The sequence below is a fragment of the Trachurus japonicus genome, chromosome 18, assembly GCF_045865225.1.
Source record: "Trachurus japonicus isolate A0001 chromosome 18, Traja_1.0".
Taxonomy (NCBI): domain Eukaryota; kingdom Metazoa; phylum Chordata; class Actinopteri; order Carangiformes; family Carangidae; genus Trachurus; species Trachurus japonicus.
In genome coordinates, this window is record NC_140924.1 from 10766369 (window position 1) to 10791960 (window position 25592).

At 41.0% G+C, this 25592-nt stretch overlaps 1 protein-coding gene across 2 annotated transcripts in view; it reads right to left on the reverse strand.

Annotated features, from left to right (window-relative positions):
* Window positions 1–3298: 3298 nt before the first annotated feature.
* The window catches only part of LOC146968728 (F-box/WD repeat-containing protein 7-like), a 52607-nt gene continuing 30313 nt past the window's right edge, over window positions 3299–25592 (reverse strand). For both annotated transcript variants that reach the window (XM_085759570.1, XM_085759572.1), the window contains exons 6-13: window positions 20753–20889; window positions 19871–19984; window positions 11081–11262; window positions 10129–10354; window positions 9428–9494; window positions 9154–9297; window positions 5254–5403; window positions 3299–3591 (exon numbers count right to left, since the gene is read on the reverse strand). In XM_085759570.1, coding sequence (XP_085615696.1) covers window positions 3458–3591; window positions 5254–5403; window positions 9154–9297; window positions 9428–9494; window positions 10129–10354; window positions 11081–11262; window positions 19871–19984; window positions 20753–20889 — 1154 coding nt within the window. In that variant the 3' untranslated portion in view covers window positions 3299–3457. The remainder of the gene's footprint in view (window positions 3592–5253; window positions 5404–9153; window positions 9298–9427; window positions 9495–10128; window positions 10355–11080; window positions 11263–19870; window positions 19985–20752; window positions 20890–25592) is intronic.

Genomic DNA, 25592 nt, shown 5'->3' on the forward strand with positions numbered 1-25592 from the left:
AGAAACACACACACACACACTCTTCTCTCTTCAGTTCTTCTTCCCACACTCGGCTGCTGCAGCGTTCAGTCGCTGCTCAAAGGGAAAGTGTTTGGTTGATGTTGACAGGAGTTTTCTTTCCTCTGCACCACAACAGAGACGTTTCCTAAACTGTCAGTTTTATAGGTCTGAATCTCCCCCTGTGCTTTTCTTTTGAACCATTTAAACCCAAATAAACATCCATTCAGTAATAATAATCCACCACTGTATTCATTAATTCCTATTTTTGCTGAGTTGTATATTGTTGCTTAAAAACACATCATCCTACACTTCTGCATGTTCACTCACTCTGAAGGTTATTACAGCAATTAACATGAATCACTTAGAAGTCCACTAATTGAACACAGTCTCTTATTTTCTCTTCATTAGCACCAGATGACTTTGCGTTATTAGGAAATTACAGACCCGTAAAATGAAGTGTCACCTTTCTGTCCATTAATCGTTTAGATTACAGTTATCGTAGAAAATAAACAGCCTTATTCTTGTATTTTCATCAATAATGTTTCTCATTAACTACCACATATGATGTGGCTGAAAGAGCAAATTCAACATTATGAAACAATGAATATTAATTGATGTAATAAACCACGTGTACTGTACATTAGCTGAGGCTCATGGGAAAGTCTTTAAACTTTTGACACTAGATGAACATTTTTAAGGTCAAACACAAATTAAAACATCAACAACAGAGAATGAACAAATGACCTGCTAGGCTTTTTTTTATAAAACTCATCTTTATTGATCCATTTTCATCCATCCATCGCCATTTTTCCTCTCATTTCACCGTGACAATATTTTCTGTTTTGGTCTTATAAAAAGCTGAATATGTACATCCTCTTTGTATTTACAGTAATTTACATGATTACACCATCATCATCATCATTAACATCATCATCATCATCGTCGTCGTCAGGACAGCGGCAGCTCTCCGGAGCCTCACACCTGCAAAAGGTCAACTTTCCTGGAAATAACACCGGCCCTGAAATAAACCACTTGTTGCCGGGGGAAATATCACCCAAATCTCTGCTTATTGGCTGGAGGTGTTGCCTGGCAACAGCAGCTTATCGGATTAATATCTGGTAAGAGTAGTTGTTTTTTATTTTTTAATTATTTTTATTTTTAATATTTCATAAGATGAGGGGAGAAGAAGGGATTTAATCTGGAGCAGAGTGTTAAATCACAGGTGTCTCTATGGAGGCAAAGAAGGGACAAAATACAGTTTATATAAAGTGTGACATTAAAAAAACGTTTTTTGTTTTTTTTTAAAGATTACCCTGTGGAAACTTTTCAAACGGGTTAATGCAAGCCACATAAACTCTGTGTGTTTAAATATTTTAATGCTATAAATTCAGTGTATTTACATTTTTAGGCAATAAAGTCGTAGCTTAAAAGAATCTGTCGCCTTTTTTGCCTCCACAGTTTTTTAGTAAAGTGATTTCACCCTCAGCTGCAGGAAAGAAATGACGGTGAACTAATCGTTTGATTCATCACTTCTCTGTAAAACTAACCCCCAATTTAGAAATAATCAATATTGAAATGATCAAATATTTGCAAATTTCATACTCTTAAAGCATGTTTTCGAACTTTACAAACAAATTAATGTGAGGAATAATTTTCTCATGAATCATCTGAAGGTTTTGGAGTTTCTGTCTTGACATTTAACAGATAAAAAGATGAATTGAGACATTAGTCACAGATTAATCAATAATAAAAAATAATTGTTTGTTGCAGCAGAGAGACAAAGATTCCTCATTACGAGCGAATCATTGGAGCTTGTAGCAGTGAATTAGATTTAAAGTGCAACATTAACGCTGCTCTGTCTTTAAAAAAAACAAAAAAAAAAAACATAATCTGTAAAGGTTGAACAGTTGCAGATGTGCGACTCCGGCTGAAACTGGATTTTACACGTTTGTAGTTTAGTCGTCCGTCTTTTCTGGATGGAAAAAAAAACAAAAACAACAAAAAACCTTTCTTTTTCTCTTTTAAATTCCCCAAACTTCACCTCACCGGACGATTTTCCACGTCCGGCTTTACAGTACTGCAGCGGCCGAGACACACACAGGACGGGGACGACGTCGCTGCGTTCAGGGAAGCGGCGGCGGAGAAACAAACGCTCGGCTGGTTTCGTAAAAAACAATACTGACTAAAAATCTTGAGGTTCGTTTTCTGTAACGTTTCAGTCTCAACCAGGGCCGTTGTATAGGGGAGAAAGGTGATGATAATTCTAGGGGCCCAGCGCCCAGTGGGGCCCATAAAAACCCCCAGTAGTCTAATCTCTGTATGACTGATTTATTCTGCGTAAGACCCTGACTAATACTCATAGTACACTGTAAAAACTCAACATCTTTCCAAGAATATTTGTCTTATTTCTTGTCCAAATGTCTCATTTCTAGTCAAAACTAATCTCTTTTCCACTTAAAATAAGACTCATTACCTAAAAATTAACTTGTTTTTAGATAATTTTCACTTAAATTCACAATAAATAGAAAAATCTGCCAGTGAAAGTAAGTTTTTTGTGCTTGTAATAAGGAAGAAAAACTTGCTCCACTATCAGATTTTTTCTACTTATTCCAAGTGAAAATATGCTTGAAAGAAGTAAAAAGTGTCTAAGAACAAGCTACTTTTTAATATGATGTGTCTTATTTTAAGTAGAATGAGATTTGTTTTGACTAGAAATGACATTTTGACTAGAAATAAGACAAATATTCTTGCTAAGGTACTTGAGTTTTTGCAGTGTAATGCTGCATTAGCATCAAAACAAAGAAGGCTAAATAAAAAACGATAATACATACGTAGTCTAAGAAAAAAAAAAGGTAAAGTTAGGGGGAGGGGCCCACTTTAGTATTCTTTAAGGGGGCCCAGAATTCCTAGCAACGGCCCTGGTCTCAACATCATTCGCCGTTGCCGTCACCGTCGCCGTCCTACGTGTGGTGTCTCGAGCCGTCAAAGATTTGGTTCATTTGGATTGGTTGGTTTCTCAACAACAGCAACAGCAACGTCCTCATTGGTTCAGCAGCAGCAGTAGAAGTCAATGCCCTCGACCCCCCAAAACCCCCCAACCCCCCCCCCACCCTAACCCCAGTTTGGTTACATTCAACCATCATCATCATCATCGTCGTTGTCCGTTTATTAATCCGCCATTTTTCGTCCATTTTCATCCATTTTCGTCAAACATTCGTCCGTCCACGCAGCTCCGTCAGGTTTCTCTTCGTGACCTTTTTGTCCTTTTTTTTTTTCCTTCTTTTTTTCTTTTAAACTTTCTCCCAGAATGCAGCAGGTGTTTTTTTTGTCCGACTGTCTCTTTCAGCCAATCAGGACGTAATGTAACATTCATACCTGTCTGGTCGGCTGTCGACTGCTGTCTCTACTTCGTCTTTTTTCCTTGTTTGTTTGTCTTTTTTTTTGTTTTTTTGTCTCTTCAATCCGTCTCCTTCTTCTTGTCGTCCAGGTCGAAGTCCAGCACCAGCAGTTTGGTTTCCTCCGTCCCGTTCCTGCTGCCGGCGGCGCACACCAGCCGCGTGTCGGACGCTCTGATTCGCCACACCACGCCGCCTGTCGAGAAGAAGAAGTCGTGTGATTGGTTAAAGCCCCAGTGTGTAACTTATTTGGCTTTTAATTGACATATGCAGGTAAGACTCTGCATGATTTGTTCAGACTTTTTCAGATTTCTATTGTAGCCTTGCACACTTTTTATTGCAAGTCCCTCTGTCTTCTATTTTTCTATTGTATCTGTCGTATTTATTGTTTCTGACTGTGATTATTAGCTATTACCTTCCATTAGGACCTAATGTATCCAGTCACGGCAGCTTAGTATTTATTGTCTATATCCATTGCTCTTTACCTTTGTACTATATTGATGCTGTTTCTTATCGTTTGTATGTTGATATTTAATATTTGAATTCCTCACATCCAGACGTGTGAGAAACTGATTGGTTTGTGTCACACAGCCACTCCTATTTAAGATGGCTTCCTGTGGTGGCGCAAACCTTTGCTTGAAAAAGGTCTAGCACCGAAACGTTGCATTACAATAAATTCTGCAAGTTGGCCATGTGTGCGGGAACTCTTCTTTTTCCTTTTAATTAGCAAAAATCAAATATTGTCGGCTCGGCCTGTTAAAACTGTCACCACTGTGTAGTGTGAGGAAGGACGGAGGCACTGATGTTGCATTCAGGTGCAGTCAGGCAGACGGCCGTCGGCAAACCAACCGGATGTCATTTTACTCCACCAGAGAAAGACGGTAAAACAATACCACATCACCATGACAACATATTGTCACGCCTGTATTGTTTTGCCTCGTGCTGGCGGACCACTTGTTTACATAGACGCTTGTTTATCCTGTTACATGCAGCGTCTGTTGTCTGTCTGACGTCTGCCCGATTTCACGTGAATGCAGCATCAAGAATACGTTCAGATATGCAACCGCACCGCTAGATGGGGGGAATTCCTACACATTATATTTCTCCTTCCATCTGTCTCTCCATCTCTTTCTTTCACCCTCTCCCCTTTTATCCTGTCTCTCTCATTCTCTTCCTCTGCCACTTCCTTTCTTTTATCCTCTCTCTCTCTTTCGCTCCCTCTCCCTTTCATTGTCTCTCCATCTTTCTCTCCTTTTTCCTCTCTCTTTCTTTCTTTCATTCTCTCCCCTCTCCCTCTCTCTCCCTCCTTCTCTCTCACTCTCTTTCATCATCTCTCTCTCTCTTCCTTTCATTCATTCTCTTTCTTTTTTCATCCTCTCTCCCTTCCTTTCATTCATTCTCTTTCTTTTTTCATCCTCTCTCTCCCTTCCTCTCTCTTTCTTTCACCCTCTCCCTCTCTTTCTTTTATCCTGTCTCTCTCTTTCTCTCCATCTGCCACTTTTTCTTTCTTTTATCCTCTCTCTCTTTCGCTCCCTCTCCCTCTTTCTTTCTTTCATTCTATCCCCTCTCCCTCTCTCTCCTTCCATCTCTCTCTCACTCTCTTTCTCTCCCCTCTGTCCCTCTCTCGCTCTTTCTTTCTTTTATCCTCTTCCTCTCTTTTCCTTTCATTCATTCTCTACCTCTCTCTTTCTTTCTTTCTTTCTTTCTTTCATCCTCTCCCCCTCTCGTGAATGCAACATCAAGAATACGTTCCGATATGCAACCGCACCGCTAGATGGGGGGAATTCCTACGTAAACCTTTAAGAACTCAAAGAGACTGAGGTTCTGGTGGTTTCTCTCTCTCTCTCTCTCTGCTCACCTGATCCCCGGCTCTGCAGCGCCACCACGTCCCTCAGCCAGGCGCCGGTCCGCAGGTCCCACAGTTTGACCGTCCCGTCGTCGGAGCTGGACAGAACCAGACCTCGGCAGAACTGCAGGCAGGTCACCGCCGACTGGTGCTTGTTCGGACCTGAGAAGAGAGAGAAGGAAAAAAATGGCGTCCATGTTTAGACACAACAGTTCAGATTCATTTAATTTCCCAGCTGCAGGACGAGGATGAAGCAGACGGACTGGATGCAGGAGAAACGGCCTATTTTCACGGCCTAAAAGAGGTTTTACCTGAAAAAAAATACACAGTTCCATTGTTCGCTATAATATAATTTTTTTCAGCCCTTCAAAGTGCAGGAAAAACACAGTTTTTATTTGGACCTAACCAACTCACGTATCCCTCCGCCCAGGGTTAGCGCCCGCCGATCAGCAGTTGGTTAGGTCCACTTACAGACCGAATTTCCCAGAGGCTTAAATGAAGAGCTGTCTTTGTCCTGTTTCTTATGAATGTTGTGTAGATTTTTCTAGGTATTTATGAATTTTGTGAATATTGTAACTAATTATGTGGATGTTCTATGACCAGCGAACAGGTCTGCGTACACGCATTGAGCATTGTTTGTATGTGGTTTTGTTTGTCTGCATGCAGGTGTTGAACAATGTGAGTATGCAGCTTCATCTGCCTGATTTTGAGTGTTAGATAGTTTTTCATGGGTCACCACTAAGGATCCCTGTTTAGAGGACTCTGGTGGATTTACATGTATTTCCCATTTTTTTCGTTTCTTTTTAATATTTGTATACCATTTTTAATCTATTATTCTTATCTAAGTATTATTCCAAGATGTTTGACACTTAGTGTTTACTATGCGATGCATTAGATTTGACATATTTGATCTTGTATTGTTCACCACGTGATATTGATCCAATATGTGACTTTATGTAGTGTGGCCATCTTATTAAGTATGGTGTAGGTTTTCAAATACCTATTGGCCACTTGTAGCATAATCTTCTGTCATGTGATGATTATTATTTGTTGACTAAGTGTTTGATTGATTGATTATCAGCTGGTGTTTTCGAGGGAGGTCCGAGAGGTTATATATATGGGTCACACCCATTCAGCAATCATACGCTGAAGAAAGCCAAGGGCTGAAACGCGTCCGTCAGGCACTGCTCTGCGTTAAATAAATATTTCAAGTTTATTTTGTGAGTGCTGCTATTTCAGTTTTTTCAGTGTTTTGATTTTTGAGCCGGCACCCAGTTTTATTCTTACATTAGAGTCGAGCACGCCATTTCCTTTGTTCTCTAGGTCCAAATAAAAACTGCGTTTTTCCTGCACTTTGAGGGGCTGGAAAAAATATATATTATAGCGAACAATGGAACTGTGTATTTTTTTTCCAGGTAAAACCTCTTTTAGGCCGCGAAAATAGGTCGTTTCTTTGGGTCCATTCACAACAATGTACTGTATGTTGTAAATCTCTGGGCAGGGCTATTATGGGCTGGCGTTGCTAACGGGAGGAGTGCAGAGAGTCTTCTACTGCAATTAAAGTACTTAGGGGCTATTTGTAGATCATACAACCCCACTTTAAAAAAAAATGCTACTATCCCTTTAAGAATTACTTTACTTTATTATTTACTTAATTCATACAACTTGTTCTTTCTTGTTCCGTTCTGTTGCTCGTCTTGAAATTCTGGTCGAACATTTAGTTTCCTCTGCGGATTATTTTCCTCCATGTCGTCAGTTGATGGAGCAGCATGAACTCTGGTTCTTGTTCTCCTGAGGATGAACCCTGACAGACTTCATCTCTCCATCTTTAATACTTTTGTTTTATTTTATTTTCTTTATGAAACGTCTTCACATCTGTTTCCTGTTCTGAACTTGTTTCTGTTTCTGCTTCTCGTTCCCCTGAGGATGAATCCAAACAGCTGAGGAGGTGAAAACCTGCTGAGTTCAGCCTCTCTCTCTCTCTCTCTCTCTCTCTCTCTCTCTCTCTCTCAGTCTTTGTTATTTTTCACTGTGGGGTCGTTTCTCTCTCTCTCTCTCTCTCTTTCTCCTCCTTTTTTTTCTCCTCATCCTCCTGTTTTTTTCTTCCACTTTCTATGATGAATCACCTTTATTTCCCGCTGCCTCTGTTCCCTCGTCTCCTCTGTCTCTATAAATAAAGTTTTCATCCCCACTCGACACATCCCTCTACGCTTTATCGCCCCCTCCCCCTTTTCTCCTTCATCTCCTCGCTCCCTTCCTCCGCTGTTCCCTTCATTCCTTCCTCCCTCGTCTTTCCCATGATGCACCTCTCTCTCTCTTTCATCCTCTCTCCCTTTCTTTCTTTTATCCTGTCATTCTTTCTCTCCCCCTTTCTTTCATTCTCTCCCTCTGCCACTTTCTTTCTTTCTTTTATCTTCTCTTTCGCTCCCTCTCTCTTTCTTTCATTCTCTCCTCCTCTCCCCTTCCATCTGTCTCTCTCTCTGCCTCTCTCTTTCTTTTATCCTCTCTCTTTTTCACTCCCTCTCCTTTTATTTCTCTCTCCATCTCTCTCGTTCTTTCTCTCCCGCTCTGTCCCTCTTTCTTTCATCTTCTCCCTCTATTTTGCTCTCTCTCTTTCTTTCTTTTTTCCATCCTCTCCCTCTCTCTTTCTTTCATCCTCTCCTCCCGCCTCTCTCTCTTTCTTTCATTATATCCCTCTCTTTCTCTCTCCCTCTGCCACTTTCTTTCTTTCTTTCTTTTATCCTCTCTCTTTCGCTCCCTCTCCCTTTCTTTTTCCTTCTTTCATTCTCTCCCCCTCTCCCCTTCTATCTGTCTCCCTTTGTCCCTCTCTTTCTTTCTTTCATCTTCTCCGTCTCTCTCTCTCTCTCTGCCTCTTTCTTTCTTTCATCCTCTCACTCTCTTTCTTTCTTTCATCCTCTCTCTCTCTCTTTCATCCTCTCACCCTCTTTCTTTCATTCATCCTCTCACTCTCTCTTTCATCCTCTCACTCTTTCTTTCATTCATCCTCTCACTCTTTCTTTCATTCATCCTCTCACTCTCTTTCTTTCATTCATCCTCTCACTCTCTCTTTCATCCTCTCACCCTCTTTCTTTCTTTCATCCTCTCTCTCTGTCCCTCTCCCTTTCTTTCTTTCTTTCTTTCTCCTCTCACTCTCTTTCTTTCATTCATCCTCTCACCCTCTTTCTTTCTTTCATCCTCTCTCTCTGTCCCTCTGCCTCTTTCTTTCTTTCATCCTCTCACTCTCTTTCTTTCATTCATCCTCTCACTCTCTCTTTCTTTCATCCTCTCACCCTCTTTCTTTCTTTCATCCTCTCTCTCTGTCCCTCTGCCTCTTTCTTTCTTTCATCCTCTCACTCTCTTTCTTTCATTCATCCTCTCACTCTCTCTTTCATTCATCCTCTCACTCTCTCTTTCATTCATCCTCTCACTCTCTTTTTCTTTCATCCTCTCATTCTCTTTCTTTCATTCATCCTCTCACTCTCTCTTTCTTTCATCCTGTCACCCTCTTTCTTTCTTTCATCCTCTCTCTCTGTCCATCTGCCTCTTTCTTTCATTCATCCGCACTCTCTTTCTTTCATCCTCTCCCTTTCTTTCTTTCTTTCTTTCTTTCTCCTCTCACTCTCTTTCTTTCATTCATCCTCTCACTCTCTCTTTCTTTCATCCTCTCTCTCACTCTTTCTTTCATCCTCTCACTCTCTCTTTCTTTCATCCTCTCACTCTCTTTCTTTCATCCTCTCTCTCTTTCTTTCATCCTCTCTCTGTCCCTCTGCCTCTTTCTTTCATTCATCCTCTCACTCTCTTTCTTTCATTCATCCTCTCACTCTTTCTTTCATCCCCTCTCTCTCTCTCTGCCTCTCTCTTCCTTTCTTTCTTTCTCCCTTTCTTTCTTTCTTCTCTCCCCCCCCCCCTCACCTTGCAGTGTGTGCAGACATTGCCCCGTCCGGACGTCCCAGACTCGGACCGTGGAGTCGGCGTTCCCGGACACCAGGATGTTTTCCCTCAGCTCCATCCCGCTGGTCAGCGACTGGTGGCCGGTCAGCGTGTGGACGCAGCCGCCTGCAGAGACACAAGGGACACGAGGGCGAACGGACCAATCAGGACTCAGGGCTCATTTAAAGGCACAGTGCGCCGCGTTTTCAAAACAACAACAACAACATCTGACATCACATCAGAGGTGTGGCCGTACCTGTCTCCGCGTCCCAAACTCTGATCGACGTGTCCAACGAGCCGCTGACGACGAAGGCGCCGTCAAACTGTGAAGACGGAGAAACGGTAAGAAAGTTTTATATGATATGACCTCCACAATAAAAGCCTGTTATAATAATAACACTTTTATTTTGAAGTTGAAGTTCTCCTATATGACCTTCACAATAAAAGCCTGTTATAATAATCACACATTTAATTTCAAAATGAAATTCTCCTATACAACTATACAAGCTTCACAATAAAAGCCTGTTATAATAATCACACTTTTATTCTGAAGTTGAAGTTCTCCTATATGACTTCCACAATAAAAGCCTGTTATAATAATCACACTTTTATTCTGAAGTTGAAGTTCTCCTATATGACCTTCACAATAAAAGCCTGTTATAATAATCACACTTTTATTCTGAAGTTGACATTCTCCTATATGACCTAATCAAATAAAAGCCAGTTATAATAATCACACTTTTAATTTGAAGTTGAAGTTCTCTTATATGACCTCCACGATAAAAGCTTGTTACAATAATCACACTTTTAATTTGAAGTTTAAGTTCTCCTATACTGTATGGCCTTCACAATAAAAGCCTGTTAAAATAATAAGACTTTTAATTTGAAGGTCTTCCTTCACTGATCTTGGTGTGTGTGTGTGTGTGTGTGTGTGTGTGTGTGTGTGTGTGTGCGTACCTGTAGCGAGTACACCCTGTTGGTGTGTCCCTGCAGTGTGTGTAGACAGGCCTCGGTCTCGGGGTCCCACACCTTCACCATGTAGTCGTAGCCGCCCGACACCACGCGGCGCCCGTCGTACTGCACGCAGCGCACCGCCGCCACGTGGCCCGTCAGCACGTGTTCGCAGCGGCCGGTCGACACGTCCCACACGCGCAGCGTCGTGTCCCGAGAGCCCGACACCACCCTGAGCGAGAGAGAGTTACATCACTGCAGCGTCGGCCAATCAGCTTCCTTCAACTCCGAGTGTGTGTGTGACCCAGTTTCATAATGTTGTTATTATTGTGTGTATTTGCTATGTAAATGTGAGTCTGTATTTAGCATGTAAATGTGTGTTTACACTTCCTGTGTGTGTGTGTGTGTGTGTTTGTGTCTATGCACTGTGTAGATGTGTGTAGCCTATGTGTGTGTGTGTGTTTGGCCTACAGTTGTGTTTGTGTGTATGTGAGTGTGCCCACACTGTAGTTAAAGTGTAGTTTCTATTAATTGTGATTGTGTAAAGACAGCTGGTGTGTAGTTGTGTGTTTCAAGTGTGTGTCTTTAGTATGTGTTTGTATTTATTATTGTGTATTTATTTTAGTGTGAATGTATAATGCATAGTCGGTGTGTAGTAGTGTGTGTGTATTTACTACATGTGTGTGTTTGTATCACACGTAGGAGTGTATTAATTGTGTTAGTGTGTGTATGTGTGTGTGTGTATTAAAGTTAATCTGGTTACCACGGTGACCAGCGGTGGCTATGTGCGTCATAAAGCGTGGCCTTCACAGTGTAGATAGAATGTATGAATCACGTCTGTGGGTCTTCCTGGTTGTCACGGAGACAGAATGTAGCAAAGCGGCGGAGTGTTAGAGTGTTCCGGAACTAAGAGAAGAGAATGGAATGGAGGAGAGAGAGGGATGGAATGGAATGTTACCTGTTGCCGTGGAGATGCATGCAGCGCACGGTGGACGTGTGTCCGTACAGCGTGTGGACGCACTCGCCGCTCTCGGCGTCCCACACGCGCAGCGTCCGGTCGGTGGAGCCGCTGATCACCGTGGCGACCGCCATCTGACTGCACCACACGCCGCCGGTGTGGCCGGTCAACGTCCGCAGACACTGAGAGAGAGAGAGAGAGAGAGAGAGAGAGAGAGAGAGAGAGAGAGGTGGTCATTAACTGTTTAAAGGGACAGTACGTCACTTTTTTTTCTTCATGTTTTAGTCTTTTTTTCTTTTAGTATTTATTAAAATGCTGGTATGATGACAGGGACTGCTTTCAAAGGAAGTCTCGCTGTATGGACGTGTACAACAACAATAAAAGCATCTATCTATGACGACCAATGAAAAGTGTGAAAGCAGCCTGATGATGTCACAGTGATGTCATCGGCTCTGGCTCAGAGGATGGTGGTGGATCATGTAACAGCTGCATCTCTGAGACCCCCTCCTCCCCTTAATTCATTTATTTATTAACATTTTTATTCTAATTACTTATTGATGTACTTATTTTGTCTGTATTCTGTATTGTTTCCATGTTACTATTGGATGTACAATGAGAGTGGTTCCCCGTTCTCCCATCTAACTGCACCAGTGTGGATGCAGCTGATTAAATGAATCCAGTCTTAATTAAACCTGAATTCAGTTAAAACCTCAGAATCATCCACAGCTCTCAGTCATCCAGTTCTTCTTCTGGGAAAAAGATGTTTTCTCTACATCCAGTGTGTGTGTGTGTGTGTCTGCAGGTGTGTGTGTGTGTCTGCAGGTGTGTGTGTGTATGTGTGTTACGGCAAAAGAAGTATGTGTGTCAATATTTGTTCCACTTTCACAGCTGCCCTTGAAGGACACACACACACACACACACACACACACACACACTCACTCGAGAGAATACAGTTTCACCTTGGAAGGTGTTGTGTTGGGGGTTGCCGCGGCAACGGAGGAAAACTTTGCCTTGGCAACTGTTGTCCTGGAAGACACTGCAGCAGCTACCGCCGTTAATTAACGTGGCCGTGTGTGTGTGTGTGTGTGTGTGTGTGTGTGTGGTATAGTGTAGCAGCTGTATGTAGAGACAAGAGGAAACACACACACACACAGACACACGCATCATTCCCGCAGGCTACAGATGAGGGTGTGTGTGTTTTTCTTTCTGCAGGGAGCAAGAAGACACACACACAAAGAGCAGGTGTGTCCGGTTCAAGAATGTTTCACCGAAACCAGCGTCTGAATCAACGAGAGCGTTTGTTCGACGGCGGCGGTGTCGTTGGCGGCTCTAAACAGGTTCTTCTGATGACTCATGATGTCACTTCCTGTGGGCTCAGATGACCTCACACTCTGCGCTCGTTAAGTGGGCGGAGCCACTCGATACCGACGCCTCCGACACACGGACGAACAGTCAACGACTACGACTCCTCAGACGATCGTCCAATCACAGAGCTTCAAACTGCGTCACCTGACCCGTTAACTTCAGGATAAACCACAAACTGGAAAACTGGATCAGTTCACTGAAGCTGCAACAACCTGATTTTAATTTCCTGCCGCTGCAAAGGCTCATGGGTATCAGGGCCCGGTGGCGCTACTGATTTACTGAATCGGGTAACGCTTTATAACAAGTACACACCGTTAAGCATTAGAGCATTAAATACTGAATTCATCATTTATAACACATGAATACTCATTAGTATGTAGTTTATAAACAGTTAAAAATGTTTTACTCATCATTGATAATCAATCAATCAATCAGAACTAACTGAACTAACTGTGTTTATAAACTACATACTAATGAGTATTCATGCGTCATAAATGAAGAATTCAGTATTTATTAATGCTTAAAGCCCCTGTACGGAGCTTTTAACTGGATACGCAAAAGTCTCTGGTTTCTGCTGATGTGTCTCTGTTACCTACAACAGCAAATGAGCCCATCAGTGTGAAGATACGCTATTTCTACGTAGTCTAGTTCTATACCTCTGGAAGGCATGGTCGGGTCGGACAACTGACGAAACGATACGTATAGTTACATTACGCTGCTAAAAAAAAAAAAGCAAGTCCCGTCTTCTTTCCGATGTTTCCAAAATAAATCTACACGCGCCGGCCAGACAAACATCGTCATGACAGTGGGAAATGCAGTCTTCATTCCGCCGCTTTCGTCCACAGGGGCCGCCAAAATCAACACTAAATGAAAAGTCTGTACAGGGGCTTTAATAGTGTGTACTTATTATGAAGTGTTAACCTGAATCACTGTGATTCCTATTCACAAGGTCCTGATTCGATTCGATTTCAGATTCAAATCGATATTGATTCATTTAGAGATACTATATCAGTTTTAACACCAATTTGCTCGGTTATGAAAGAGATTTTCACAGAACTAAGAAAGATGTAACTCTCTAACCTGGTGCATTGTCAAAAATATCAATGTTTACATAAAGAATTGGCCCACAGAGAGTTACTTCGGTGTTTTTCAACCGTGGGGTTGCCTGGTACTCAAATGGGGTCGCCTGAAATGTCTAGTAGTTGATAAAAATTACTGGTAAAAATATATATTTTTAACCAATTACAATTCCACACCCAACTGTATTCTATACTTTCACTTTCTCGAATATAAATTGAGTTCAAATATGCAATATATGAGCTGGCGCATCTTGATTGACGGCACAAATTTTAGTGCAGTCACGAGATTGCGGGGTCGCCAGGAATTTGTGATTCCAAAAAAGGTCGGGAACCACTGAGTTACGTTAATGCACGTTTATTTAACATGACCCACTACAGAACTAACCAGTGCAACTCCTTCAGGACAGTTGTGTGTGATAATCTCAATTGTGCAGAACTGAACAGAGGAAACATGAATTTGTAAAGATTTAAAAGATCGATCGAAGGATTCTATGATTCGATATCAGATCTTTTCAATAAAAATCGATTTCTGAAACCCAGCCCTGTGGTGTTAATATCAGGGATGCAAACGGGTCAGGACCAAAAAAGAGAGGAATTGTTTGGCGGGGGGGGGGGGCTCACCATTAACAATATCACAGAAAAGTCCATTTCCAGTAGTTCAACCCCAACCAAGTATTGAGTGCATATAGATGGACATAGTTTTCAGAAGGCCAACATTTCTATATTAAAAATGCTTTAAAAAAATAAAGACCATTGCAATATTTCAATTTTGGAGATACTGATTTTTAGGTCTTCACTGAATGTTAGTCATAATTATTACTATTAAAATAAACTGAAGAAATAAAGACATGGGATTTAACATCCCATTCAGTGTGTAATGGACATACAGGCCTATATAATGTGTTAGTTTCACTTTTTGAATACATTCTACATCGCGGAGGCGACGTCTTTCCACTCAGGGCTTCCTTCACCTCTGAAACGGGGCAGATCTCCGTGGAAACACCTGCCTGACACAGCAACGTAGGGAACCGTGCATGTCCGCGGCCACAGCTCCACGGACATGCACGGGGGGAAAAACGGCGTCGCCGCTTTGGGTAACGTGCGTGCATGTCCCGCGTCTACATTGGAGGTCGGCTGTTATCAGTATAACCAGAGACCATGAATGAGTTTGCCTCACATGATTGTCACTGTCAGCCTGTAGAAAAACATTTTACTGACCCGAGCTGAGACGCTGAGACCCCCCCCCCCAAAACAAAAACTCTTCGGATCTGAACGATTCACACAAGTCACCTAATTGGTCATGAAAAAAGCGAGTTTCGCTTTTCGGCGCGCTGTTTGCATCCCTGTGTGATGTTCAGGGACAGTCAGGACAGTCTGATGACAGACAGCTCTGAGGTTGAAGTTTATATTAATGCACCATGACACTGTGGCAGGTCTCTGTACTAGGGATGTGAATCTTTGGGTGGCTCACGATTCGATTCGATTCCGACTTTTAGGGTCACGATTCGATTCAAAATCAATTTTCGATTCAACCGATTCTTGATTTTCTTTTTGCGATTTTTAGTTTGCTTTATTAACACCAGACCATGTGAAAAAGTTGAATGATGATGATGTCTACAGACTATTATATCAGAAGCCATATTTCCCCCAAAAAAATGCACATCACATGTTTCAGATTTATTCAGCAGCAATATATTCGAACCATTTTAAAGTTAACTGCTACATGAAGCTGATTTTAACTCTCTTTTCAAAAGCCTGGACTGAAGGATGTGAATATTTGGGTGTCTCTTCGATTCAAAATCAGTTCTCATGCACATGCACATGGACATGTAGCCTATCACCTGTAACAAAGGCTGCTAAAAAAAAAAAAAGAAAAAAAAAGACGGCACTCTGCTCTCACGCCAGCTCACCTGCAGCCTGTCTGCAGCGCCACAGAGGAGCTGTCAGAGCTGCTGCTGCTGCTGCTGGTCCTCTCTCTTCAGCCTGCTGTTTGGCTGCACTTTGTATGAGTTTAAAAAAGTGAAGATCTAACGTCGCCTGAGCACCGATCAGCTGATCCAGAGCTCAGTGGATGTGGCTGCTCACACCGTGTCCTAACTGGATGCGACGCGAGCGAGCGTCCGACAACCGCGTCACATCTGACGCTCTCTGTCCACACTGAATCCGTGCGTCTGTTGGAGTGGAAGCACATCAGCTGTGCGCTCGCCCGCTCGACAGACTGGAGACGTAACTACCCGGTTAAAAGATGGGTGGATACTACGTTTGTGCCTTTTAAACAGAAAACAAGTTTCTTGAAATATAGAGCCAACAGCAAGTTGTCTCTATAGTGTAGGAACACGAGTTGTAAAAAACATAAAGCAGGGTTTTCTGTAACATTATAAGACGGCGCACCGCCCCCCGCCCAAGATGAATGAAGAGGCTATAAAAAAAAAAAAAGTCCGCTAGTCTCCTTGAAGCGGCTGTTATGTGTCGCACACACTGAGGTGAGCAGCAGAGCGGCCGCACCGTGACCACGGTCCGCTCCAGCTGCCTGGTGTCCCCACTGCGCACCACGCGTCTTTTCAGTCACTTGTCCAAGTTCTCCTTTACTGTTTTTTTTTCCGAGACAACACTCATTATCTCTCTCTCTCTCTCTTTTTTACCGGCGGTGTCAGCTGATGTGCACATCTGCAGCAACCCAAACAAATGCACATGTTACTGTTGACTGGCTCTATTCCAGCCACATGATTGGTTCGGCGCGGTGGAAATCTCATTATCATTGGTTATTTGTATTGTCTGCCAAAACATGGATGAATGAAACCTATCGACCACGTCTCATATTTCTATCGAGGAAAAGTTATTTCACAATTTATAGACACAACACCGACAAGCACTGAGAGCAGCATGTTGCAGTGACGTTATATAGGCTATAATAATAAGCAAATAGGCAAATAATAAGCCGACGAAAAGGTGCAACTTGCCACTTAACTTCTTGTCGATGAATTATTTGCGGGGGCTTTCGGGGGATCTGCTGACGGTGGAGGATCTGGGACTGATTCACTGTGGACCACCACCAGTCTGATCAGGTCCATCACAGCACAGCAGCTGCAGCACTGCCCCGCTGTCACATTACTCTCGCGTATCAGCGCAATCTGTTTACTTTAAACCGACATCAGGAGAATATTGAGAATTATGATTAAAAAATATATACATTTGTTTCGAATTTTAGCCCCTGGATCATGATTTTTTTGGGCGCATTCTTGGTAAAAAAAAAAAATCCTCTAAAAAAAAGACAGTTGGGATGCATAATGTGTCTTATAACAGTATACTGTGCGTCATGTTATCGGCGGCGTTTGGCCTCAGACGAGTCTCGGACTTCCAGAGCAGCTACAGCGCAGCGTTGTGACCTCAACCATGGTTGATGAGAGCAGAAATGTTGTTGTAGGCCTGTGCATATTCTCATTTGTCCAGGTCATAGTATTTCAAAGGAGGTTAATGAGTCTCCACACCAGTTAGTTGGACCAGTCCCAGCCTGGTCAGATGCTACATGAACTGATGAAGCCTCTTGGATGAGAGGTGAAACGTCTTCCTAGACAAATAACTAAGTCCAGTTGAACCTCCTTTGAAAAAAAAAAAAAAGTTGTTGGCGGGCTCGTGAATTTTTTTTTTGACACGAGTAGGAGCGTAAAATCGCGTATCTCGCGTTTGGTCGCGCGTCAGAACTCGAGCGAAAAAAAAGCGTTCCTCCACGATGAAATAGACGAAGACGCGAGGGTCCCGTCGCCCCAAAAGAATCGCGTGTATTGCGTCGCCCAAAAAAAAGTCGCGTATACCGCGTCTCGCGCCTAATCGCGTCTCGCGCCTAATCGCGTCTTTGCGTCACGGCCTTTTACACCGCGGACGTAACGAATAAACGGTGACGGTGTGAACGAACAACATAGAACAGGACCAGACGTGGCGTTGTTTCCTCTTTTCACCCACAGCTCCACTCTCCCTTACTTACACTAACTACTGTTATTGTTGAGGCAGAGAATTGTGGGATTTGTAGTTTTTGACCAATCGCAGGTTGTGCTCTTTCTTTTTTGTGATTTTCCCAGTTCACACATGTACTTTTTTTTTTAGGGGCAAATGCGAGTGAAATGCTCGCTCATGGTGGGCATAAGAAAATTTAAGACCTGTCTAAAATTATTTAAGACTTGAACACAATAATTCAACAAATTTAAGACATTTTAAGGCCTAAAATTTAGATTTTCAAATTTTAGACTTTTTAAGACCCCGTGGATACCCTGTTATTTCATATAAAAGTTTAAGTGCATGCATATTTTATGATGCTGTGTATTTCAGGTGTAGGTTAATATACACACACCTCAGGAGGCCTGTCATTGATTGGTTAAAACAAGGTAATCAGTAGATGGGAATTAGCGTCAGATTTAGTCACGGATCACCTTCAAACTCTCCTTGTCATGATATTTGATTTAATTATACATCAACACCAGCATATAAAAAACCAGATGTCAGCATCAGGATGTCGTCTTTAAATGACAATTTGTCTATAAAACATGAAAAAACTGTTGTGTGTGCTCATCAGCTGTGAAGTTCAAAAACATGAAATCAGAAAAATGCAAATTTATGCAGCAGAGTCTAATCAGAGAATCTACTTCACATGGACGAGCTGTGGTGGAGGTACGAAGCTCACACACACACACACACACACAGAGGATAAAGCCTGAAAGTATGAAAATATTCAGTTATTTTTAATCCTGAATCCACTGTGTACGTACGTGTGTGTGTGTGTGTGTGTGTGTGTGTGTGTGTGCATACTGGGCGTGCACAATACCACAATACACACAGTCTAAGTGAAGAGAGCGAGTCTTCAGACACTGAGAACCATCTCTTCACCTTCTGCACACACAGGATGTGGATTCAAACAGCTGCTCCAGGCTGTGTGTGTGTCTGTGTGTCTGTGTGTGTGTGTGTGTCTGTGTGTGTGTCTGTGTGTGTGTGTGCAGTGTTTAAATCGACACACCCTGACTAACACAACTGGTCCGTCTGCCTCCGTCTCAGTCTCTTCCTCTCTCTCCTCTATTCAGACATTTGAGCCGAGCAGTTTTCTGTTAGATCTCACTGACCTACATAAACCTCCATTGTATTATCATTTTCTAATTAAGGTCACATATGAAGCTGCGTCACACACACTAACACACACACACACACACACACTGGACATGACACAGCGAGCCATTATGTGATGGTCGACAGCTCACATCAATTAATTTTCTCTCTTGACAGTGAAAATGAAAACGTCCCACTTTCAAATGATGTCATTAAACGTCTCAAAGAAACAATTCAAACCAAATATTTTGTGTTTTAGGTTAGAAAAAAAGACTAAAATGATCAATTATTCGTCAAAATAGTTGCCAAAAGAATAAAATCTTATCGATCTCCTAAAGGACGACGCGTCCTCACGAGTCGACACAACCTGCTTTTTAATTCACACCAGCGTGTGGTCACAGCTGAGGCAGCAGAAAGTCCTGATCTACATAATCAATAAGTCTGTCTCTGACACACAGACACGACGTCCTGCACTTTATGTATAACGTGTGTATTTTCTTTTTCCATTTACTTGTAAACATTTCTTTTTCTGTTTGTTGTACAATTTCATTTTCAACTTTTTTCTTTTTCCCTTGACTTTTACATATTTGGTTTTTCGTTGTTTTTTTTTTACTTTTAACTTTATTCCTGTGACTTTAAGCATTTCTTTTTCTGTTTATTCTGTTTCTTTTTATGTTAACTTGGTTTCTTTTTCCGTTTATTTGTATATTTCTTCTCTGTTTACTTTGTTTCTTTTTTCCGTTTATTTATATGTTTCTTTTTCTGTTTATTTGTATATTTCCTCTGTTTCTTTTTTCCGTTTATTTGTATATTTCTTCTGTTTCTTTTTCCGTTTATTTGTATATTTTATTCTCTGTTTCTTTTTTCCGTTTATTTGTATATTTCTTCTCTGTTTAATTTGTTTCTTTTTCTGTTTATTTGTACATTTCTTCTCTGTTTAATTTGTTTCTTTTTCCGTTTATTTGTATATTTTTTCTCTGTTTCTTTTTCTGTTTATTTGTATATTTCTTCTCTGTTTACTTTGTTTCTTTTTTCCGTTTATTTATACGTTTCTTTTTCTGTTTATTTGTATATTTCTTCTCCGTTTACTTTGTTTCTTTTTCTGTTTATTTGTATATTTCTTCTGTGTTTCTTTTTCTGTTTTCCCTTTTTTTGTTATGTGTATAGTATGTGTTTGACGATATGTAGTCCTGCTTGTTTGAGTTCTTCTCTCCGACATGGTTTTAACTTCACACAAACACACACGATGTCCTACCTTTCCTGTGATGGCCGACCAGACTTTGAGCGTGTTGTCGTCGGAGCCGCTGACGATGAGGTCGCCGCTGAACTGGAGGCAGGTGATCACGTGGTCGTCGTGACCTTTCAACACCTGCACAGACAGAAAAAAGCTTTAACGACACTAAGTCCACGTTTACACATCAAACACACACACACACACACACATACACACACACACACACACACACACACACACACACACACACACACACACACACACACACACACACACACACACACACACACACACACACACACACACACACACACACACACACACACACACACACACACACACACACACACACACACAGGTTAAAGGTATAAAACTAATAATAGAGGTTGGTATGATTATTTTTTGCATGTTACAAGCCAAATACACTATAGCAAAGTCATGGAAATCCACTACTAAACCAAATATTAGTAAAGGGTAAATATCTAATCTTTGACAGTATGTGGAGATCTTTTATGGTGTTCTTGGAGGGGAGGAAAGCATTGGAGGCATGTTCCCCCTGTATGTAAGCCATCAACCAACAAAATGACCATGTATTTATTACACGTCTGTTTGTTTATTTGTTTTCTGCTCCTTTTAATTTTTATTTGAAATGCTCTTTTCTAAGAGAGATGATGGATTATTTATATTTTGGACTGTGTAAATAACACATGCTACTGCCCTGTGATGTTTGTACCATTTACGATGAGCCTTATTGTGACAGTTTTGTTCTGCACCTGTATTTTACTTGTTGTAGTGTGAATATTTATTTTGAAAAAAAATTAATAAACACACACACACTCTGCTCGGCTCGGTTCAGTCACTCTGTGTGTGTGTGTGTGTGTGTGTGTGTGTTCTCTCATGTACCATGGGCTCCCGTGTGTCCCCCTGCCTCCAGTTGTTCTCGATGCGGTGCTGTCGGATGTAGGCCGACTTCCACGGACTGACCGCCGCGCCCGGCCGCGCACACTTCCTGCGGCGAGACGACGCACTCTCCGAGATACCTGGAGAGAGAGAGAGAGAGGGAGAAAGAGAGCTGCATCAATCCATCAAGAGAAAATTAACTTCATCAGTCACAAACATTGACACTTTTAAACGTAGGCTAAAAACCCATCTTTTTAATCTGGCTTTTATGCTATAGTCTCATAGTGATTTTATTCTATTTTACAGTTTTATACTCTTTCTTATTGTTATCTTTCTCCTATTTCTATCCTGCATTTTATTCTATTCTATTTAAAAAATGTTATTGTTGTTAAAAGTTGTTATTTTATTTATCTATTTTCTATTGCTATATTTTATTTTTTGTTGTTTTTAATCTTCGTGCATTAGTTCTCCATGCTTTTTCTTGTTTTACCTCCTATATATATATTGTTCAATCAAAATGTAAAGCACTTTGAACGGCATCTATTTGCTTTGAAAGGTGCTATATAAATAAAATTTGATTGATTGATTGACACTAAACCAGCCTCCTATGAACATTTATAACTCACTATATTGTCACTATAGTAACAACAGATTGGTGTCAGCCAATCAGAAGAGAGGAGAGGAGGAGACTCTGAGCCTCTGTTTTCTGACTGAGCCAATAAAAATAAGAGCAGATTTCAGAATAAAACACTCAGAGAAAACAAATCCTGCAAAGTTGTTATTGGATGGATGGTGTTGTCCAGGTGGTGAGGGGGCGGGGCTTTGTTGTGACATCACAAAGTGACAGGAAGTCCTGACGGCTGTTTTTTTTTTTTTTTTTTTTTAAAGTATATTTTTTGGCTTTTCATGCCTTTATTCGATAGGACAGTTGAGAGTGTGACAGGAAATGGGAGGCAGAGATGGGGGGAATAACATGCAGGATAGGGCCGTCCGACGCGGGACTCGAACCGGGGCCGCCTGCAGTGAGGACTATAGCCTCAACACATGGGGCGGGTGCTCTACCAACTGAGCTAAACACCGCCCCCTGACGGCTGGTTTTAAGGCTCAGTTTCTGAATACAGGCTGTGTGCATTTCTCTGTGGACTGAGGCTTTGATACTTTCACAGTATTAATATAGAACCTAGAGCTGCTTTATAATCACACTACACATGGACATCTACCTTTATACTGTATGGAGCTTTAACACAAACATCTACCTTTATTCTGAAGGAGCTTTAATACAAACATCTACCTTTATACTGTATGGAGCTTTAACACAAACATCTACCTTTATACTGTATGGAGCTTTAACACAAACATCTACCTTTATACCATATGGAGCTTTAACACAAACATCTACCTTTATACTGTATGGAGCTTTAACACAAACATCTACCTTTATACTGTATGGAGCTTTAATACAAACATCTACCTTTATACTGTAAGGAGCTTTAATACAAACATCTACCTTTATACTGTATGGAGCTTTAATACAAACATCTACCTTTATACTGTATGGAGCTTCAACACAAACATCTACCTTTATACTGTATGGAGCTTTAATACAAACATCTACCTTTATACTGTAAGGAGCTTTAATACAAACATCTACCTTTATACTGTAAGGAGCTTTAATACAAACATCTACCTTTATACTGTATGGAGCTTTAACACAAACATCTACCTTTATACTGTATGGAGCTTTAACACAAACATCTACCTTTATTCTGAAGGAGCTTTAATACAAACGTTTACCTTTATTTTGAAGGAGCTTTAACACAAACATCTACCTTTATACTGTATGGAGCTTTAACACAAACATCTACCTTTATACTGTATGGAGCTTTAACACAAACGTCTACCTTTATACTGTATGGAGCTTTAACACAAACATCTACCTTTATACTGTATGGAGCTTTAACACAAACATCTACCTTTATACTGTATGGAGCTTTAACACAAACATCTACCTTTATTTTGAAGGATATTTAATACAAACATCTACCTTTATTTTGAAGGAGCTTTAATACAAACATCTACCTTTATTTTGAAGGAGCTTTAACACTAACATCTACCTTTATACTGTATGGAGCTTTAATACAAACATCTACCTTTATACTGTATGGAGCTTTAATACAAACGTTTACCTTTATTTTGAAGGAGCTTTAACACAAACATCTACCTTTATACTGTATGGAGCTTTAATACAAACATCTACCTTTATACTGTATGGAGCTTTAACACAAACATCTACCTTTATACTGTATGGAGCTTTAACACAAACATCTACCTTTATTCTGAAGGAGCTTTAATACAAACGTTTACCTTTATTTTGAAGGAGCTTTAACACAAACATCTACCTTTATACTGTATGGAGCTTTAACACAAACATCTACCTTTATACTGTATGGAGCTTTAACACAAACGTCTACCTTTATACTGTATGGAGCTTTAACACAAACATCTACCTTTATACTGTATGGAGCTTTAACACAAACATCTACCTTTATACTGTATGGAGCTTTAACACAAACATCTACCTTTATTTTGAAGGATATTTAATACAAACATCTACCTTTATTTTGAAGGAGCTTTAATACAAACATCTACCTTTATTTTGAAGGAGCTTTAACACTAACATCTACCTTTATACTGTATGGAGCTTTAATACAAACATCTACCTTTATACTGTATGGAGCTTTAATACAAACGTTTACCTTTATTTTGAAGGAGCTTTAACACAAACATCTACCTTTATACTGTATGGAGCTTTAACACAAACGTCTACCTTTATACTGTATGGAGCTTTAACACAAACATCTACCTACTTGACTTTTAACTTTAAAACACAAATTAATTCTCAAATCATAATGAATTTTTCTCCGTTTCTGAAAATATTGCAACAATTTTTGTGGATTTTTTCCACTCAATTATTGAAATATTACACATTCACTGTATGAATGAAGCTTTAACTTGACATGTACACGACGTAGAAGTACTAGTGGGTGTGTCCCTTGAAGCCTGTGTGTACGACTGAACTCAGTTTACTTTGATCACCAACACCTGACAGGACTTGAAGCTGCATTAGTATGTAACCTGGCTGGCGCTGTGCTGGTGTTTCTACTAGCAGCATTTACATTCTCGGAGAGTAGCCAGCGCTGTTCCCACCGGTACAACAGTCAGGAGTGGTGTTAGTGCAAAATATAAATTAGCCTTAGTATTTATTTATGAAGCTGGTGAGGTGCAGTTAACAGTTAACGCCGGCTTCATTAGTATGGCTGCGGTGTGGCGCTAACGTGAGGTAGCCTCATTGGTATGGCTGCTGAGCGCTGGCAGTGAATCTCGTCGGCTGATTGGCACAAAGCCCAGAGCGAAGCACACACACACACACACACACACAGAGAGAGAGAGAGAGAGAGAGAGAGAGAGAGAGAGAGAGAGCCTCTGCATTGCGCTGAATGAAGGAGGAGTGACTGGCTGTGTGTGTGTGTGTGTGTGGCTGTATTTGCATGTCACACTCAGGTTAGAAAGCTCTATACATCCAGTAAAAAGCTCCTGTCTCTATTTGAATCCTGGTTTTCATAGCAGACACACCTGCAGCAGCCGGCGTTTGTCCTCTCTCCCTCCCTCCCTCTTTCCCTCCCTCGCTCCGCTACCGCACCTCCACCTCCCACAGCTGCAGCTCAACATGCAACCGTTCCTTCCTCTCTCTTCATTTCCAAGGTTTCTCTTTTTTACGAGAAGTTTCATCAAGCCAAAAACACACCGCAAGAGAGAACCGGACGAGGAGGAAAATATCAGCACTCGCCACAATTAAAAGAAAAACTGCATTTCTGACGAATATTTTACGACAAATTCCACCAAAAAACCCGACAATAAACCAAACCAATTTATCTCATTCCTCCGAGCCGAGGAGCTCCACTGTTTTCCAAACACCATTAAAAACACATCAGCGAGCCACACACACACACGCACGGCTGCACAGGCCGACGACACCATCCTTCATTATCGTGAACACACGCTGCTGTAGTTTATTTAAACTCCCAAAAAAGTCCCACGACGAGCAACAAATGCTCTCTCCAGCCCCAACTGTGTGTGCTCATCATCTGCTGCTGAGAATACACCTCAAACTATTTATTCTACAGCGTTATTTTACATCTAAATTCCTACAGCAGAGCCACACCCAACACAGAAATGAAGAAATCTGTAAATCTTTCCATAAAGAGGATCAAATTTTCTTTTTTCCCTTGATTCTTTTTTCCCTTGAAAATGTATCTACCCCTAACTTCCATGAAGGACAGAATGTTTTTAAACCCTATGAATAGTCAATTAGTCAAGGTATTTGGTATTTAACGCATCGATATTAGTTTGTATTTTATGTTTATATATAAAGAATGTAAACTTTTCCTCAGGCGGCTAAATCCCCCAAATTCCCAGAGATGATATCGAGGACACGACCTTGGTGCTGAAATAATAATAAAACAAGAGGGAAGTGGCACTGCACAGTTAATGGAACGAAAGTCTCTCATCGTTACTTTTCTGGATTCTGGGTGAATAACTGGAGTAAATAACTGAGACATTTGTATATAATATATAATTCAACTACAGGCTTGAAATCAATCTTCAATCTTCTTTATAAATTTATGTTGAATGCTTATCTTAACAAATATGTTGAATGTTTATCTTGAATTTCCACACAATATTGATTTTCTCACTTTTTAATTGTTTTATGTTGTTTTTTTTCATTCTGTAAATTAAGTTTATGTTGAATGTTTGCTTTCTGGAGGACACTTGACAAGCCCTT